Genomic DNA, 19,592 nt, shown 5'->3' with positions numbered 1-19,592 from the left:
ATATGGACACCCTTATGTTTGAACAAGGTGTTCGTTATGGACAGTCCGTGACGAGCACAGAAGTCCAATAACAAAACACCACTCGAGTTCTGATCGGGGGGGCCGTTCCTCCCAATCACGCCCCTCCAGGTCTCACTGTCATTGCCCACGTGAGCATTGAAGTCCCCCAGCAGAACAAGGGAGTCCCCAGCAGGAGTACTCTCCAGCACACCCTCCAAGGACTCCAAAAAGGGTGGGTATGCTGAGCTGCCGTTTGGTGCATATGCACAAACAACAGTCAGGACCCGTCCCCCCACCCGAAGGCGGAGGGAAGCAACCCTCTCGTCTACCGGTGTGAACCCCAATGTACAGGCACTGAGCCGGGGTGCAATGAGTATGCCCACACCTGCTCTGCGCCTCTCACCATGAGCAACTCCAGAGTGGAAGAGAGTCCAACCCCTCTCGAGAGAACTAGTACCAGAACCCAGGCTGTGTGTGGAGGCAAGTCCGACTATATCCAGTCGGAACTTCTCTACCTCACACACCAGCTCGGGCTCCTTCCCTGCCAGAGAGGTGACATTCCATGTCCCAAGAGCTAGCTTCTGCAGCCGAGGATCGGACCGCCAGGGTCCCCGCCTTTGGCTGCCGCCCAGCTCGCATTGCACCCGACCCCTTTGACCCCTCCCACGGGTGGTGAGACCATGAGAAGGAGGACCCACGTTGCCTCTTCGGGCTGAGCCCGGCCGGGCCCCATGGGTGTAGGCCCGGCCACCAGGCGCTCGCCAACGAGCCCCACCTCCAGGCCTGGCTCCAGAGGGGGGCCCCGGTGACCCGCGTCCGGGCAAGGGAAACTGAGTGCCATCGATTTTGTCTGTCATAAGGGGTTTTGTGAGCCGTGCTTTGTCTGGTCCCTCACCTAGGACCTGTTTGCCATGGGTGACCCTGCCAGGGGCATAAAGCCCCAGACAACTTAGCTCCTAGGATCATTGGGACACACAAACCCCTCCACCACGGTAAGGTGACGGCTCCCGGAGAGGGCACATAATATTTGATTTGGTTTAGTCTACTTTGAGTGAGTAGATTCCTTGTTAGAAAGTTACAGGTAATTATGATTAGCCAGCTCTCTCGCTATGGTGGTGTTTGCTAGTCGTGGTGGGGGATGCTGCCATATTTTTTTTCATTGGGGGTTAGCTAAATCAAAATAAATCTATGTATGTGTATGCATATTGACGTGGATCAGAAAACATTGTAATGCTTTTGTTTTTCTTTATCTAGAGCAGAGGTGGGCAAACTACGGCCCGCTGGCCAAATCCGGCCCGTTGGTCTTTTTAATCCGGCCCGCCGAAGGTTGGTACACAATTAAGGTTCAATGTCAACGACTGCATTCATTTCATTTGGACTTGTAATGACAGGCATTTCAACGCCAGGTGGCACAGTTACTTGAAGTTGCAGAACATAGGGAGGAAGGGGGAGACGATACGGAAGCCCGCAGTAGCGCCAAGTCAAGCAAATCCCGTTCGATACGACGGAATAATGTACTCTTAAAGTCTGAAAAACGTGCCAAGAAATGCAAAATACTGCTTTTTAAATAAAGAAATCCAATTAATATTATGTCGAATTTAGTTCACCCTTTTGATCCGGCCCTCCATAATATTTTCTGGTTCTCATGTGGCCCTACGCAAAAAATAATTGCCCACCCCTGATCTAGAGTATTGCTGTTTGCAGATTTACTGTTGAAGAGGTTGTAGCAATGCTGCAGCAAGAGGAAGATGAGGAGACCATTTTTTTCTGATTCAGAGTCTGAAATTTCTGATGATGATGAACCCAGAATATTTGCTACAAGCTGAAATTGTGGGTGTGTCTGGAAATCCAGCTTTCCTGCATGAAGAAGACTCCTCTCATGACACAGAAGATTCCTCTAGTCACTCTTCTGGAGAGGAAACTCAGCCTCAGTCCAATAGACTGAGTAAAAATGGATCTTACTGGAATGAGAATCCCTCCACTCATGGCAGAACAAGAAGCCACAAACTTCCTGAGGAGTTGTCTGGACCTCTTCTTGGAACATCAGCTGTTTCACTAAAAGATGCCTGCATGTTCGTGAGTGACAACATCATTGAGGAGGTTCCAAAATGCACCAATTTAGAGGGACAAAGAACCGAAAAACTGACAAAGTATTCATGGCCTTTGTCAGTTTGACCCTCATTGCAGGGCCAGGTGCATGCCCAGCAAGCCTGCAAAATATGGGATGAAAATCTTCTGGATGTGTGACGCAAGGTTACCTTATGGAATAGAAGAAACTGTCTTGACAGGGAGACAGCCAAGACAGGAGGTTCAAAGAAATTTAGGAGGGAATGTCACACAACAATTATGCAGTGGAATCAGACAGATAGGTGAATATACAGGACAATAGAGAAAGTACGTTTTAGCACGATGTAAAATTGACTTTTTAAAATTTGATTCATTTGAGGGCAGAATCGAATAAAATGCAATGCAACCAGTTTACAGTTGTAAAGCTACTGATTTAGCTCAATTCAATAGCTGTGTGCTCTGTTCTCAAAGCTGTGTAACAAAATGACAAATAAAAACATTGCAAATATTAAAGACACGTGTTTGGCCTCCTTCACTGCTAAAGTAATGACTTGAAGCAAAGTATTATTACAGTTCTAAGTTATGTAGTCACACTTGAATGAATGTGTCTCTTTTGACCCATGTGTGTAAACTTAATGTAATCATATAAAAACTATTTTTGTTCATAAAGTATGAAAGGAAGAATGGAAATAATGATCAGTGGTAATCAAAAACAAGGTATTGAAACAATACTTGGAATATCCAATGATAAAATAAATTGATTTCAAAAGATACACCAAAAATATACTCAGCCAGCATGAAATAACATGGAAAATGAATGCGGGTCATTTTGGACCCATGTTGTGCATTAGAAGGGGGTGCATATGTTATGCATCAATGGGTTAAGAATACTGAACGTAAATGGCTTATAATGACATCAGAACTGCCTGGCTGTCATTTTGTTTTTCCTATCTCTACTTCTCTTCCACTGACTTGTTACATAAACACAAATATCCATCTCCCATCGAGGTTTGTGTACTGTATTGTAATTGTGTGAATCCTTTTTTTTTCTTTTTTTTTAAAGGAAGGGTTAGGTCATCATCGGCCGCCGAAGGACCCCGATTAATCTTGCAGCCTGATCAAATCTGGTACCGAGAACCTTCTCGGTACGGTATATGTCATTCTAATGAGTGGAAGAGCACATCTGGTATCGACAATGTCAGCAACAGTCGAAGGCGTTGTGTATGCAACCACGTATATCTATATATAGATAAGAATATATGTAGATACGACACACTCTTTGCGACATACATGCCTACGGTGCTGCTAAGCTAGTAGGGGCAATGGCGTCCGTGCATTCGTGCAGACAAAAAGAGTAGTGACAGAAAAAGATGAGGGCGAATCATGCCGCACACGGTTATGCACAACGGCGTACAATTATGAATGTGACTAACTTTTCACGTGTAAACGGTATGTAAATCATTTTTTCCGCAGATGTTGAAACCTCGTGTAAATCAGTTGAGAAACGACTAAGTTGAGACTTACAGTATTTCAATGTCCATGCATTGCCGTAAACGGGAACGCCGCCCCTGCCAACATGGCCGTCACGTTACGTACGCACGTTGGTTAACTGGGCTGCGCCATTTTACGGGCGTTTCTTCATATCTTTGATGGGAACCATCCGGGGACTCACTTGCACAAATAAGTCGTATCGTAATAAAAATGAAGGACGCAGTTTTCCCCCGAATCTTTGTCATCATCTTGTGTGCAGTGGTTTTTGTTGCAGTTTTGGTCGTTAACGGCTTAGCAGGGGCGGGTAGAGGTGAGTGGTAGCAATCAAATAGAACAGTTTTAACGTCCCTGTCGCGATGCCAATGGTGGTTCGATAGTTTAGATGGCATTCCGACACATCACTAGTAATTATATGCTTCAAATTTCATAGATTCACAATTAAAGTACATGAAACGAGCATGATCAGACAGATCTTTTAAAGACGATTTCTGTTACTTTATCACTTTCCCGTGACAATCCCGCGACCCGACTAAGAATAAACGGTTCGAAATATGGATGGATTATGTGTCAGTCTTTTAAAATGCCCCAATTAACGGCCAACGCCTCAATGCAATCATTGAGGCTCGAGTGTTGAAGTGTAACATTTTTTGTTGTTGTTGAATAAACGTTTCAAAGTTTCATAACTTTTTTAAAATATTTACTCAGGGGTCATTTAGCCATGAAAGGCTCGGATTGGTAAAACGAGTGAAGAATTCTGGGTCAACCGTGAATCGGCTATTTTACCGTAATTGCAGTAGGTTGGTTATTTTTGCGTAATATGTAAAATGCCGTGTTACCGTTGGCTACAAGTGGCATCCAGATTAACTGGCTCCCAATTCCAGCTGTGGCGGGTAGGTCAATGCAAGTCCAGTAATTTTGAGTTCCCTGTCTGCAGATTCTTCACAAACTACATCAAAATTGTTCAACTGCGCATAATTCTTCACTTCTTCAATAAACACGTGAAATAAAACGTTTCGTTTTCATCACCCCATTGGCTGCAAGAAATTGTCAACATACAAAAAAAAAATAAAGATAAAGATTACAAAAAATAAAATACAAAGATACATACAGTACCACAGGCGTTGCTTGGCATAAAGCACTACTATACCCCGTGGAATTATGGGGGAAAACCTGATTGGAAATCATGCACTGCAGACATAATCAAACCATACAATTACAAATGAATAATGCTTAGTTAATTTTTGAATGTATCAGCATAATATTGGCCAAATGCTAAATAGCTTTTTTATTTTTTAACTTGAGCAAGTCCTTGATTGTATTCTTTGTTTTATTTTATGCTAAATGTTCTGTAAAGGGAAGGCTCATGGTCAAGTGGTTATGCGCGTCAACCTCACAGTGCAGAGGTGCAGGGTTAGATTCCGGCTCTGGCCTCCCTGTGTGGAGTTTGCATGTTCTCCCTGTGCCTGAGTAGGTTTTCTCCGAGCGCTCCGGTTTCCTCCTACATTCCAAAATCATGCATGGCAGGTTAATGGAGCACCTTAAATTGTCCCGAGGTGTGAGTGTGACCGCGGATGGTTGTTTGTCTACGTGTGCCCTTCAGCACAGTTCCTAAGCAACAAGATGGTGCTGATTTGTGTGGTAGCTGTTTTGTAATTACAAAGGACGGGTTTACAAAAGCGAATAAGTAAAATTGCGAATAGCAAAAATGTGGGCGTTATTTGTGCCCTTTTCCGGTTCATGGCTTCAAGATAAGACTTTCCCAAATCATAGGCTTCATGTACACAAAACCATGTAAATGTACATTATCCTTATTATGTACTGTAATTCCATCATTTTACCAATACAAGTAGGTGAGTTTTCTATGAGTGATGAATGATAGGGTCCCAAAAAAATAATCAGTGATGAGGCGAATAAGGGATTTTTGAATATTTGTCTGAACTCTACTGTGAATTCCCCACTGTTATTTGTCTATACTGCATGTGCTCTGAGATTGTCAGGCGACCAGTCAAGGGTGTGTGCCCTGCCCTCGGCTCTCGTCAGCGAGTACTGCATAGGATCCAGGTCAACTGTGATCCTGAACGTGATAAGTGGAAGAAATTCCAATTTGTACAAACGAATGACTCTGCTTTGCAGGTGCCTTCCATTCCTCAACAGGCAATGTGTCAGCCCGTTATGAAACAGACATCACACCTGCTGGCTGGACCTTCTCCATTTGGGGTGTTATTTATACCTGGCTCTCCTTAATGGTCTTATATATCACCCTATTTGTGTTCAGGGGGTAAGTAAACATCAGAGTGTGTACTGCAGACTAATATGATTCTTCATTCTCAGACCAGCTGAACCATGTTTTGCACTTTTTGAACAGATCCTGGGCTCAGTGTCTGCTGCCGTACACCTTCTATTTCTTCTGGCTGCTCAGCATTGTGCTGAATATGATATGGCTGCTGTTGTGGGACAGAGAGTATGTCGATGGTTTCTTATTCATCTTTTTATACAATCTATGTACATGTTAATATGTCCAATCATGTCAAAAAACATACAGAAGAATAGGGACCGTGAATAGTGAAAATCCGCGTACAATTGATAGACATTCAAATGCATTGGAAGAAAATGACTACATTATTTTTGGGGACCATAAACTGCACTTAAAATCCTTTAATTTTCTCCAAAACCTACAGTTGCGCTTTGTAATGGAGTGCACCTTATGTATGAATTTTGGCTTTTCAATTTGTTGTCTTTAATTCAAATTCCTATTTAACTTTCATGAATATAATTGCTAGCAGGAGTACATTTTTTCCTCATAAGGAACAAGATCACTTTAATCAGATGTGTTGCAGCAAGAAGAGATATGAAACTGGCCCGCGAGGAACAGGATTGGTGTATGAGAATCTTGGGTGAAGTAGTCATGCTAGCATAATACTGCAGTCAGACCGAACGTGAAGCGAGCGTTGCTGGCTGCGCGTTTCCAACATTACAGTGGTGGACAATATAATTGTGGTCAGTAGAAGAGAGAGAGGTAAACAACACAGTCGGCTATCGGTGGGTGCTGGGACCGAGCAAAAAAGGAGCTGGCTTGTCACGAGACATTGGCATATCTCGTGAGTGAGTGTATTGACTTGTTTACAGCTGTTGAACTGTCAACCTCAGCAGGCAAACACCATCAGATTCAATAGCAATGTTTACATTTTTCGATTGATTTGTTTATTTATCAACTGTCGGAGGAGCTCGAAGCAAACCGCAGTGTAGTTGCATGGCAAACTTATCAAAAGATAGAAATCAAAATTATGAACTAAAAATGGGACAATGATATTACGCCTCATAATCCAGAGTGCCTAATGGTCCGAAAAAGACGGTAAATGAACCACAACAATTCTTCAGAAAACGTAGATAAAATTCTGTTTTTCACAAACACAAGAGGGAAATGGGGTAGAATAAACAAACAAAACCTTTTTTTTTTAAAGGAAAAAAATCCCTGAATATGAAAATCCATAGGTCGCAAACCGTATTGTCTATCGCTAGACAAACAACGAGAGCACAGCTGGGGGGTCAGGAGGGGGGTCTTTGGGCAGTCAGACTCTTCCAACCGTATCCTCGCACTGTTTTCTTAACTTCCTTTCTTTAGGAAAGCTTTGCAGGCTTACCTCGCTTTTATTGAAAATTACATCAAAAGACACGCAGTGTGGCATTTTGGCTCCTTTACGCTGTAGTTCATTGTTTTGGTTTGCTTGGCAAAGAGCAAAGCACTGTCATGGGCAGCAACCATTCTACGTCACTACACAGAATGCGACAACGGTGGCATATATGCAAATAAGGTTTAAACAAAATCTGTTCAACTGGAAATTCCTTCCAAAAATCTGATGGCATGTTACTACCGTATTGGCCCGAATATAAGACGGTGTTTTTTTTTTCATTGAAATAAGCCAAATAAGAAAAAGTGGGGGTCATCTTATATTCGGGGTATAGGGGTTATACCCATTCACTACGCTAGATGGCGCCAGATATCATTGAAGCGAATGCTGAACCTGACTCCCCAGGCCAAAGTGAATCCCTGTCACGAAGAATAAAAATAAAAATAGCGGTAGCATGAAGAAGAAAAATAAAAAATAGCAGTAAGAAAGAAAAGAGGAGAAAATAATAGCAGAGATAACAGAAAATGGAGAGACGTAGTGACAATCTGGAGAAAAGTGGGTCGAAGATCGGCCAGGTTAACCGGCAGCTGAGGCGACGTTATGATGTAATTTACATTTAAAAAACCATAAGCCATTCATTTACAAATGTGATTTCACTTTAGTTTGCATATTTCAATGTTCAGATATTAAGATTTGAATGAAGCAAAACAACACTTTTTCTCTCAAATATATTATTATAATCATTTGTTTCAGATGTACTGTAATTATTTTCTGTATAAAAATTTATTTGGTGTTCAAAAAGTATTTTTTTCAAACTTGAGTCTTGAAAAAGAGGGGGTCGTCTTATCATCAGGGCCGCCTTATATTCGGGCCAAGACGGGAATAAGTCGGGGTTCCTTTTAAGGGTCCCCGTCATGTGGTTACCCCGCTAAATGAGCAGGAAGTGGGATTGAAATGTTTTATAAGCTGCAACAATTTGCATTCCCACATTGTTGTGTAACTCTCACAGCTTCTATGTAAACAAAACGCCAGTTTCGCTCTACCGAAAGTTGCGCACCTAATTCACGACTGGAGGCTCATGGGACGCAGGAGTAAGGCGGATGGCCTGTCATAAAATATTTAACAATATGATAGTTTGATCCGTTGACTCTTTTGTTCCCTCTTTTAGGTTGATGCTGTCAGCATTGGTTGTATTGATCCTGATCGTGATTTCCAACTATAGTGCCTTGAGTATCTGTTGCTTTATCACGGATTACTATGGACTCTGGCTACACACCTATTATCCCAAAGATCTGACCTCCGTAACAATTCTGGTAGGTGGACTGACTGTCATCTGAGTGCAATGGTGCCTTGAGATACGAGTTCATGTGTTTTAATTTGTACTTCAACAGTAATGTTTAAAAATAGCATTCCATATTATGTGATAAAAAAAATAGACAGTTGAACCGAGTTAACATGTATTATCAAACACTTTTTACGGCAATGCTTATTGCGCATCTCATTCTATGCCAACGACATAAGGTAGCAGGCACAACAATTAAATGCCTTTCTGTTAACCTGTCCATCAACCTTTTGTGAAATCTTTGTCCAGTGGTGTGCCGTGAGATTTTTGGCTCAGTTAAATTTGGGGAAACACAACAGTAAATGCTCGTTTTCAATTTTACGCTCAAGGCACCACTTTATGTAAGATATTTATCATAATTGATTTTAGCGTTAAGTGGTTTGATTTGTTTTCACGAATTTCATTTTGTATCCGTGTATGAAAACTTTGAAGGTCCAGAATGGCTTGGCTCTCTACACCACGTGGACATCCATTGCTTCTTTGATCAACTTCACCCTCGTTCTTCAATTGTGGGGTGTGGTCAGGAGCACAGCCGCAACGGTGTCCCTTTGCCTCCTGTTTGCCGAGCTGGTGGGCTGGTAAGATTTTACCAATTGTCTCCTCTAAGATCCCGTTTTGTCTACTTCGGCCTGATCAAATGCAACGAAATCATGTTTGCAGCAAGAATTTTTTCACAACGGGGTTTCTCACTGTAGCAAATTTGATCTCAGATGTAAGCACACCCACACCCACACCCACACCCACGCACACACAAACGTATGTGTACTCTTATTTTTATTCCAATAGTGCATAAGTATGAGCACACACTTATTTGACACTTCATATTGTCAGTGTCGAAAGAAAAAAAGGGAAAAGAAATTGCGAAATTTACAATCGGTATTCACTTTCACTTACATCAATTTCTTGGATAATGTCTTTTATTTTGTTTGCTCCGTCTTTCATTTTGATCACTTTTACCTTCTCTTCCAGCATCAGAGCTCTTCTTGTCTTAGCTGCTTGACATCCAAAGGTCCGTTTTGTAGCCATTTTAGCAATGCAACGTCCATGCTCGTCTGAATCTAACAATAACAAATACTTCCTCGACCCGGTGGCTTTTCTTTCCACCGTCTCACTGTTTCTAACTCGACCTCCCCTCGATCGCCACCCAAGACAGCATTGCTCAGCTGATGCCATGCAATGAACTTTTAAGCCAGCCACGGGACGATTCGTAGTCCTCGATGGCCATAGTTAGCTCTCGAAGGCTAAAAACCTTACGCTAACTGGAGCGCTTCTCTCTCATTAGCGCTCCAGTTAGTGTAAGGTTTTTAGCATGATAACAAGTAAAGCATTTTCCTCGAAAATGCTTTACTTGTAATACGAGGAAACGTTCGTTTATTTGAATGTCCGTCGAGCCATAAGCAATTTACTCTGAGCATTCAATCGGATGCATTCCACTCTATCTTCTACGGATCTAGCTTCAGTATCTACACACATAGACAGTGAGGTCCCTCTTGGCCAATCGGAGGCCAGGATGATGCTTGGTAAGCAAATGGCAGAGCGGCTTTGAGTATGTTGCGTTCAGGAAACTCGGAGCTGTGTAAACCAGTGTGGTGGTTGCTGTTGCCGTTTCCGAACGAAGCAGTAGAGGGAATGGGAATGGTGTTAATGCATGAAGATTTTTTCACATTAGGGGGTATTTTCGCCCATGTAGGTTTTGTTTCTAGAGGAGTTTCACTGTACATAAATCATATATTTGCAGAAGTCTTGTCTTTCTGACCTTGCTGACAGTTATAACACCCTCCTGGGTTTCTTTATTGGTGAATATGTCAAATATGTCCAGGGCATCTCCACTAATAATTGTGAAGTACATCTCTGCGTTGGTTCCAATGTCTCTGTCTGTAGCTTTAATCCTCCCAACTAACAAACCCTACTTCGCGGATTTTCGTCTCTAGCGGGTGGTCCCAGTCCCCATTAAGCATGATAAGTGAGGGATCACTGTACAAAAAAGGTCACTTGGATTGCAAAATAACAGTTTATTGCAAGAAAAACACTGCCATAACATATAAACAATGCATGAACTTTTCATGAACGTTGAACTTTATCCAGCAGCGACCCGGTAGTCCAGTGGTTAGCACATCGACTTCACAGTGCAAAGGTACCGGGTTCGATTCCAGCTCCGGCCTCCCTGTGTGGAGTTTGCATGTTCTCCCCGGGCCTGCGTGGGTTTTCTCCGGGTACTCCGGTTTCCTCCTGCATTCCAAAAACATGCATGGCAGGTTGATTGAACACTCTAAATTGTCCTTAGGTGTGAGTGTGGGCGTGCGTGGTTGTTCGTCTCTGTGTGCCCTGCGATTGGCTGGCAACCGATTCAGGGTGTCCCCCGCCTACTGCCCGAAGACAGCTGGGATAGGCTCCAGCACCCCCGCGACCCTAGTGAGGATAAAGCTGTTCGGAAGATGAATGAATGAACTTTATCCATGTTCTCAGAACTTCTCACCGTATGGGGGGGCAGGAGAATTGTGTTAATGCATGAAGATTTTTTCACATAAGGAGGGGGTATTTTCGCACATGTAGGTTTCGTTCTAGAGGAGTTTCACTGTATTGTCATGTTCCTGTTCTTGGCCTGGCCAGCAGGTGGCAGACTGAGCAGACTTTCTGGCTGCATACCTGCTGCCAATCTTTCAATTAAGGAACTTTGTATTTAAGGACCCGCAATCTGTCTGCTGGTTGTCGGAGCATTGTTTATGCCTTGTTGTTTCCTCACTCACAGACTCTTTGCTATAGATCTCGTAGTTTTCGCTTTTGAACTCTCGGTGCCATTTATTGTGTAAGTATGGCTTTGTTTGTTTGTTATTTGGCTTTTTCTTGCGTGTAGTTGATACATTGTTTTTCGTTTGTATTCTCTTTTCTTGTTTTCATCCCTTGCCTTTTGAGCAAGCGCTTTTTGTTATTTGTTTTTGTGCTCCCTGCTCCTCTTTTTGACCAGTGCTTTATGTGACTACTTATCGGTGCAAATTTTTGTACATTAAACATTTTTTGCTTCGGAGACCTTGTCTGCAGTCTACACTTTTGGGATCCAAACCTTGATTCGGTTAGTCTGAATCGTGACATGTATTGATTTAGTAATATTTTTTTGGATTATGCTGCACCCTGCTGAGACTTGTTTCTGATTTTAGTGACCTCATTAATGACATGATCAACAACAACAAGCCTTCTCTGTCTAGGTTTATTCTTGAAAACTGGGTACTGGACCGTTGGGTGCGCAACATTCTGACAGTGTACCCGGTTGTGATCGTGGCGCTGCTTGGAAATGTTTTAAAACATTTTGATCCAGTGGACCCCAGCCCAAATGCCATCTTCATGGGTGAGTTGAATTAATCTGATCAATTTAATTAGTGAGGTCCAGAGTGTGAGCGTGAAGTCCACTAATCCCCGTTCTACTACTGCTACTACTATTGGTACTTCTGCTGCCGCTGCTACTGTGATCACCAGTGGCATGCCCTTAGGGCTTTCAAAGCCTTCTCTGCAGACCCAACCTCTATTAGAAGCACAGACCTACATTTACAACTTGCATGAAATGGAAATAATTTATTTCCAACAGCTTGTGTCTTCATTTGTACCGGTACCATGATTAAAAATTCACTTTCAAGGCGCACTTCTCAAGAAAACCAACACTGCTCTGCTGAGTGGCTTCTTTCAATCCAATTTTTTAAATTTTTTTTAGGAAGGGTGTACTTTCAGAGTAGGTATGTATGAGGGGAAGAGTTTAGTATACACAGACAGGCAGGAGCCTCTGCATTAGGATTTGTGGGAAGTATGATGTGATTATTTAAAGTTTTTAAGTGAATAAAAATTGATAGTGAATTTCTTTTTTTGTAGAGATTTAGAGTTGTTGAGGTGATGCGTTTATGGAAGATAAAAGTAAAGGTATGGAGTTTTTTTTTTCTTTCGTAGTAATGCTACTTCGGGCTGTACAATATAATCAGTATATTTAGTAAAAGTATGAATTTGCCCAAAGGTAGGAATTTGCATCCTACTGGATCTATATACATATTTGTATGTAGACACTGTTTGGGGCGGCCCACTGGTACAGTGGTAAGCGCGTCAACGTCACAGTGCAAAGGTCGTGGGTTCGATCCCAACTCCGGCCTTCCTGTGTGGAGTTTGCATGTCCTCCCTGTGCCTGAGTGGGTTTTCTCCGGGCACTCCGGTTTCCTCCCACATTCAAAAAACATGCATGGCAGGTTAATGGAGCACCTTAAATGGTCCCTAGGTGTGAGTGTGACCGCAGATCGTTGTTTGTCTACGTGTGCCTTTTCAGCACAGTTCCGAAGCAACAATTCCGAAGCACAGTTCCGAAGTACTGATTTTGTTTTGTAATTACAAAGGACATGTTTCCAAAAAAATCAATTAATAAGTAAAATTGCGAATAGCAAAAATGTGGGCGTTATTTGTGCCCTTCGCTGGTTCATGGCTTCAAGACAAGACTGGTTAGCACATAGGCAGAGGAGTAGGGTTCAATTCCAGCTCGGGCCTTCCTATCCGGCCTTCTTGTGTGGAGTTTGCATATATCCGCCTGCGCGGGTTTTCTCCGGGTACTCCGGTTTCCTCCCACATTCCCAAAAACATGCATGACAGGCTAATTGAACACTCTAATTGTCCCTAGGTGTGAGTGTGAGCACAGATGGTTGTTTATCTCTGTGTGCCCTGCGATTGGTTGGCAAACTGTTCAGGGTGTCCCCCGCCCACTGCCCGAAGACAGCTGGGATAGGCTCCAGCATTCCCTTGTCAAGATAAAGCGGATCGGAAAAATGAATGGATGGATGGACACAGTTCAGGAATGAACTGAATGATGATCAGATCTCATGAACGTAGACACAAACATAATCCGTAGGAGAAATATTTATTTAATAGAAAAAGTGCACCAATGAAATATAAAAAGAAAACGCTAATCAAAAAGAACCAGGAAAAACAATATATTAATAAAAAGCGCCTGCAAAGGCAAGTAAATAGAAAATCCAAAATTATAAACAAAATGACTTTAGTTCAATTTCACGAACCAAAAACATAAGCAAGGTCAAAGACCAAGGTCAAAAAAGGTGAGGTAAGAGAGAAAAAAATTATTCAGAAAACAGGGAATTTAACCCAAAATGGAGAAGCAATTTTTTTTTTCAATGCAAAGAAAAGATTGTCTGTCTCATCTGTCGGTGGCGGTATTCAAAGAACACAATCTGTGGAGACACTATGAATCCCGTCACAACAACAAGTACGATTTTTTGCATGGGCAAATGAGAGCAGACAAACTGTCAATGCTAAAAAGAGGAACGTTAGCTCAGCAAAACCAGCCATCTGTTTGGGCTAGCTTTCGGTTTGCTCAACTGATAGCAAGCAGCGGTGAGGAGAGTTTGTCAAGAAATGCATGAATGCTGTCGCAGAGGTGGCGTGTCCCGAGAAGAAAGAAGTCTTTAATACCGCGAGTGTATCAAAAAAAGTTATTTGATTTTGTGTGGGTTTCTGGGAAACAATACATTTTTACGCCTAGGTACTCTTGCAGTCACACTTTTGCTGTTACAAACTGACCGGCCCCCCCATCAGAGAAGCGAAAGGTTATGTGGCCCTCACAGGAAAAAGTTTGGGGACCACTGGTTTAATGGATTGCACTGAAAATGTGTGTGTGGAAATTTTAAGTTGTAACATCTCATAAAGGTTTCATAATATCGAAGAAAATGTTGATGCTCTCTGTTCCTGTTTAATGAAGACGGAAGGTTCTGTGTGGAAACCTGTGAATACAGTAATGCGTTCAGCTAAGGAAACGGTTTTTAAACCCCTCCGTAGCTCTCACTTGCATTCGCTGAATGTATTAACAAAATCCTTTGAATTTGTTTTCTTGGAGTATTGTTTCTGCCGTTGCTTTAATTTGTAATTCAACTGGAATTGAATAACCACCACTGTGAAAGGAGGGACTGCAGTTTTTGTTTCTCTGTTACTGACTACAAGGGAATGATTGGAGTATCCAGCTAAGGCTTCATTAATTACAGCTGTACAGTCTGACAGTTGTTTTTCATGAATCAACTGAATTTGGAAATGTCTTACTGGTAACGAATTTCCAGGGAAGGAAATAGTGCTGTGACTTGGGAAAGGAAAAGCTTATTTGTCGATACTGGTCAAATAGAGCTGGACCTACACAATTTGGACTGGAAGCCACGCAGCCAAGACACAAGCTATGAAATAATACAAGACCGTTGGAAATCTATTATTTCCACTTCATTTAGGTTATAAATGTAGGTCTGTGTTTCTGATGGTGTTTGCGCCTGCAGAGGCTTTGAAGGCCCCGATGGAACGTCACACACATTAAAATATAAAACATAAACTCCAAAAATACATTGTACTCACCAGAGATGCTGATTATTTATAGGTGATAAAGTCCTCCTTTTCTTTGCTCATCAGAGCTAGTTGGTTTTGTAGTCAGAGCTAGCTAGTTGTAGCGCCATTACGTGTCACTCGGGAAGTTGCCAAATAAATAATTTTCTGGGTTGAAACAACCTATGTTGTTGGCTGACCTATCCTCACAATATCCATTTGTTTCTTGAAGTGTCTGCAATTAAAAAGTACACACGCAGTGAGTTTTAATAATGCCCAACATTTATCTTCCACCGTCAGTCAGCCCTTGCACAAACCGCAAAACTATTCAATACTGGTGAACCAGTCCCAAGATGACAAGATCCTGTTGTCATGCCAAGCCTTTGTGAAGGCCAAGTTTTGTGAATCTGAATTAAATTTATACAATTTCATGTAAATCCTCAGTGTCGATCAGTATTTTGCGCAACACATGGGATAAATGATGAACGATAATACAAACATTAACAGACCAACAATTTTTTTTTCTCCAATCCTAGTCCAGATCTATTGGGCTGAAATATGTGCCACCACAAACTTGAATCTGAAAAATGTATATTTGAATTTGAATCGCCAAAGTTCAATAAGTGCTTCGAAAAACGGAATCCGAATTACATAAATTGAATTTGCATTGTTTCATTTGAATATTTGTTATTAAAAACTGTCTTGAATTGCACAATCTGAATTTGAATTCCTCACTGAAGATTCAATTCTGTATATTTTTTTTTCATATTCAGTTTTACATCGGCGCACCCATGCTCAACAAGACTGGCAAAACAAAACGAAAATGTGACCTGTTTTGGATCTGAGCCTAAAATTGAATGTGGAAAAACTTGGCTTTTGTTTCCCCTTTTTTTTAACATTTTAGATTTAAATCCAAACAACAAAACAAGCAGACCTTTTCATTTTTTGAGTTTCAGAAATGGATCCTGATGAAAATCATTTCATTAATGTAGAAAAGATGCTTGAATGCTGACTTTTTTTTTTCATCAAGACATGAAATCCTGAGAATCCATTTTTATTTGCTAAGACATCCCTTAAATAGAAATGCTGACTTAATTTGCTTTCATTCAAATAAAATCGAAACCTGCAGTGAACACATTTCACGACTTGAGGCAGAATCACCAAGGCGCAAATATTCCTGTATCTGCTTTTGACATGCAGCCCGAGTAGATTAATTTACCCTTTAAACAAATGTCACGGTCCTACGTAGTCCTAAATGTGTGGTCAGCTGATGTGTGAAAAGTATCGTCATTGAAGGTTCGGCTGTTATGAGTGATGTTATGACGAATATGCACGAATGCTATTTTTGTGTCTTATTAGTTGCTCTCCTGGTGTTGGCATGCATCCTGCTGGTGTTCCGAGTATGTAATGTCATCTGGAGAAACAAAAGGCGACCCCTCTTTTCTCCAGGGTCAGCACGGCCGCTGATTTCGCCTCTTGATGCAAGCAAATTCAAGATACAATTGAGATTCTGTTGATACTCAAGTCTTGACTTCAGGATCTTATGACAGAAACATACAGTACCCTAAAATGGGATCACTGTAGAGGTGGATGATGTTACTCGTGCTGTCTACTTTATGCAAGCTAATGTGGTATCGGATTTTTTAATGGACACATCTTGTGTACGTACAGTATTTAATTCCTATTGTTACATGGACGTACAGTACTGTGTCACTGCTGCCAAATAAACAGGAAGGCTTTGTGTCTCCTGTACAATACCACTACGTATAATCATTATCTCAATAAAAAATGGATCGCAGTGTGATGTTTTGATACCTTTTTACACCAAGTTAGCTTGACTGTATTCTGCTTAGTGTCGTATGTTTAGATTGTTTTTTTTTTTAAAGTCAAATGTGTATCCAATGTTTGATAATGACGCTATTAAATGTCTTTCAATACAATCCCACATGCATCAATGCACGTTCATGACTGTCAATTGTTGAATTGTAGAGTTCGTTAACCTGTAATGACAGCAGCAAACCTAATTTTGTCACTCACGAACATTAATCCAGGAGGAGGGAATGTGTGTACAGCCCTGCATGGACACTATCATTGACTTGAATTTAAATTAACTTCAAATTCAACTGAACTGTATTTATAGAGCACTTTCAAACGGCCATCGCTGCATACAAAGTAGACCTAAGATCGGTCCTAAAAAATTGAGCCCGACCCGAACCGGCCCGAGGGTATTTAAGCCCGACCCGGCCCAAGCCTGATCACTTAACTTGATTTGCAGGCCCGAGCCCGAAGCAAACCCGACATTTCATATTTTATTTGTGAGGACTCGGGAAGCGGAGGGGTGATTTCTGATAACAAAGCCTGTCTTTTGGAACTAAATCTAAGTTAAACAAGACTGTATAAACATTTATATCTTTTATATTTCTGTTTCTGAAGAGGTTACATTAGCCGACAATTTTCCATCACTGACGGATTTTTTTTTAAGAGTGGATGGGGAAAATTTAAGGCCGTCCGTCATTTGGACGGGTTGAAAATTGGGCCATAAACCACAGCAGCAGTACGTCCTTAAGACTCTAGCGCGGCACTTTAAGAGAAAGTAGCAGAGACAAAGACGAATAATGACGGGTGGATACTCGACAGAGACTGGAAGGAGTTCTTTGAATTGTCATTGCAAGAGTTTAGTACAATACAGTACGTGTTGTGATGAGGCAACGTCTGTTTTTTTTGCGAACCACGGTCTCTCATGGCCAAAACTATTCACGGCCTCGAATTTTTTTTTTAAAAAGTCAGCGAGAGAGAAGCCCGACACGACCCGAACCCGAAGCAATGATTGACATTTCGGCTCGGGCTTGGGCTCGGGCGGCCCGATCTTACCTCTAATACAAAGTGCTGTACATGAAGCAATTTAACATATACAACATTCAAGGGTGTAGAGCAGGAGAGTGTCAAACTCACTTTTGTCGTGGGGCACATCGTAATGTGGGCCGTAATGACTGTGAACCCACACAATACACAACAAATTGACGGATAACTCAACCAGAAGCTGATAAAAATGGTTTGTTCCGTTATTTTTCAGTTTACTAGGCAAAGTAAAAAAAAAAAAAAAAAGCTGCTGTCTCAGCGTTATTCAAAGTGAAGCCAATTTACAAATAGCTGGTCGCAGCTCTAGTTGTAATTATGAGTGATTTGTTATTTATATACACAATTACGAACTCATTCAGTGCCAGCCATTTCAGACCCTTCTTATCCCCTCCCACGTCATGCCAAAATTTAAAATTAAAAAAAAATACATACAGTAAAGATGTACCTGAGATTGAATGCCTGAATTAAAAAAAAGGGAAAAAAGTGAAAAATCATCCATGGCGTTGAATTAGTTCTTTGCTAATAATTTTTTTTTTCATACTGTTGCCATAAGGAAATATGCCTCTTGAATGCATGCCATGTTCATGTCAAGTCAACTTTATTGTCAAATTTGCTACATGTGCAACATGCAGCAGAGATTAAATTTCTTTCCTCAGGAGAGAGAGGAGCCACTGTGGATGCCTGTGCCGCCGTCAAAACTAACATAAAATGACAAAATAATACAACACAACACAAAAGACACAGACTGTCGTGCAATCTTAACCACTTTTCTGCATACACTTTGTTGTTTGAAGCAGTTATAGATAAAAGAGGAGTGAATCAAAGTATCCTTCGGCTGTTTGCATGTAATCTTCAGTACCCTGTGTTTATATTATTATTATATCTACTGACATGTACTATTTTATCAATCCATGGCAACTTTATAGGTTGTTTTATATTAATTAATTTTATATTTTTTGTGTATTCTTTGTCAATACTGCACACTGGCACTTGTTACAACATAACTCTAACAACCAGTTACATTAATACTGTGTTGATATTTTCATTTCTGAATAAAATCAAATGAATTTGGAAACATCCTTGAGTGTCAGTGATCTTTTTGGGGGGTTCTGAAAAAGATAAGATAAGATATCCTTTATTTGTCCCACACTGGGGAAATTTAAAGCCTCCAGCAGCAAGAATGTAGGGAGAAAGAAGAAAAAACAAACAAACACCGTTCAATTAAGTGCAATATAAATACAAATGGATAAATCGCAGTGCTATTTACAGTTGTTTTCCACATCATTTAATTATTATTAATATCATTGTTGCTATTTTTTATTCAGCAGCCTGACAGCAGTTGGTAGGAACGAGCGTCGGTATCTCTCCTTCTTGCAGCGCGGGTGTAACAGTCTCTGGCTGAAGGAGCTACCCAGTGCTATCAGGGCGGGCTGGAGGGGGTCGGAGGGACTGTCCATCATAGCTTTTAGCTTAGTTAGCATCCTTCTGTTGCCCACCTCCTCCAGAGTGTCAAGGGAGCAGCCCAGGACAGAACTGGCCTTCCTGACCAGTCGCTCCAATCTCTTTCTGTCCCGGGCCGAGATGCTGCCTGACCAGCAGACAATGCCATAATGGATGGCCGAGGCCACCACCGAGTTATAGAAAGTCTTAAGGAGCGACCCCTGAACCCCAAAAGACCTCAGTTTCCTGAGTAGGAAGAGTCGGCTCTGTCCTTTCCTAATCAGGGTGTCCGTGTTTGTAGACCAGTCCAGTTTGTTGTTCAGAAGAACACCTAGGTACTTGTAGGAGGTCACCCTCTCTATGTCCATACCCTGGATGTTCATCGGTGCTGGTGAGGACTGTTTCCTGCAGAAATCCACAACCAA

At 41.6% G+C, this 19,592-nt stretch overlaps 1 protein-coding gene across 1 annotated transcript; it reads left to right on the top strand.

Annotated features, from left to right (window-relative positions):
• The first annotated feature begins 3,702 nt into the window (after nt 1-3,702).
• Nucleotides 3,703-18,806, top strand: LOC147195561 (uncharacterized). The gene is made up of 7 exons (XM_086129505.1): nt 3,703-3,868; nt 5,692-5,836; nt 5,924-6,019; nt 8,356-8,500; nt 8,962-9,107; nt 11,733-11,872; nt 16,228-18,806. Exons 1-7 carry the CDS (start codon nt 3,769-3,771, stop codon nt 16,383-16,385), a joined length of 930 nt encoding a protein of 309 aa, XP_085985631.1. The 5' UTR covers nt 3,703-3,768; the 3' UTR covers nt 16,386-18,806.
• The last annotated feature ends 786 nt before the right edge of the window (nt 18,807-19,592 follow it).

This window comes from Hippocampus guttulatus, chromosome 14, assembly GCF_054856545.1.
Source record: "Hippocampus guttulatus isolate MCC_2025c chromosome 14, RoL_Hgut_1.0, whole genome shotgun sequence".
NCBI lineage: Eukaryota > Metazoa > Chordata > Actinopteri > Syngnathiformes > Syngnathidae > Hippocampus > Hippocampus guttulatus.
The sequence above is the reverse complement of the archived record's forward strand: the minus strand, read 5'-3'. Positions and strand labels throughout refer to the sequence as shown.

Coding starts and splice junctions, on each gene's coding strand:
- LOC147195561 (XM_086129505.1), top strand. CDS start 3,769: ATGAAGGACGCAGTTTTCCCCCGAATCTTTGTCATCATCTTGTGTGCA. Junction 3,869..5,691: donor CTTAGCAGGGGCGGGTAGAG/GTGAGTGGTAGC, acceptor TCTGCTTTGCAG/GTGCCTTCCATTCCTCAACA. Junction 6,020..8,355: donor CTGCTGTTGTGGGACAGAGA/GTATGTCGATGG, acceptor TCCCTCTTTTAG/GTTGATGCTGTCAGCATTGG.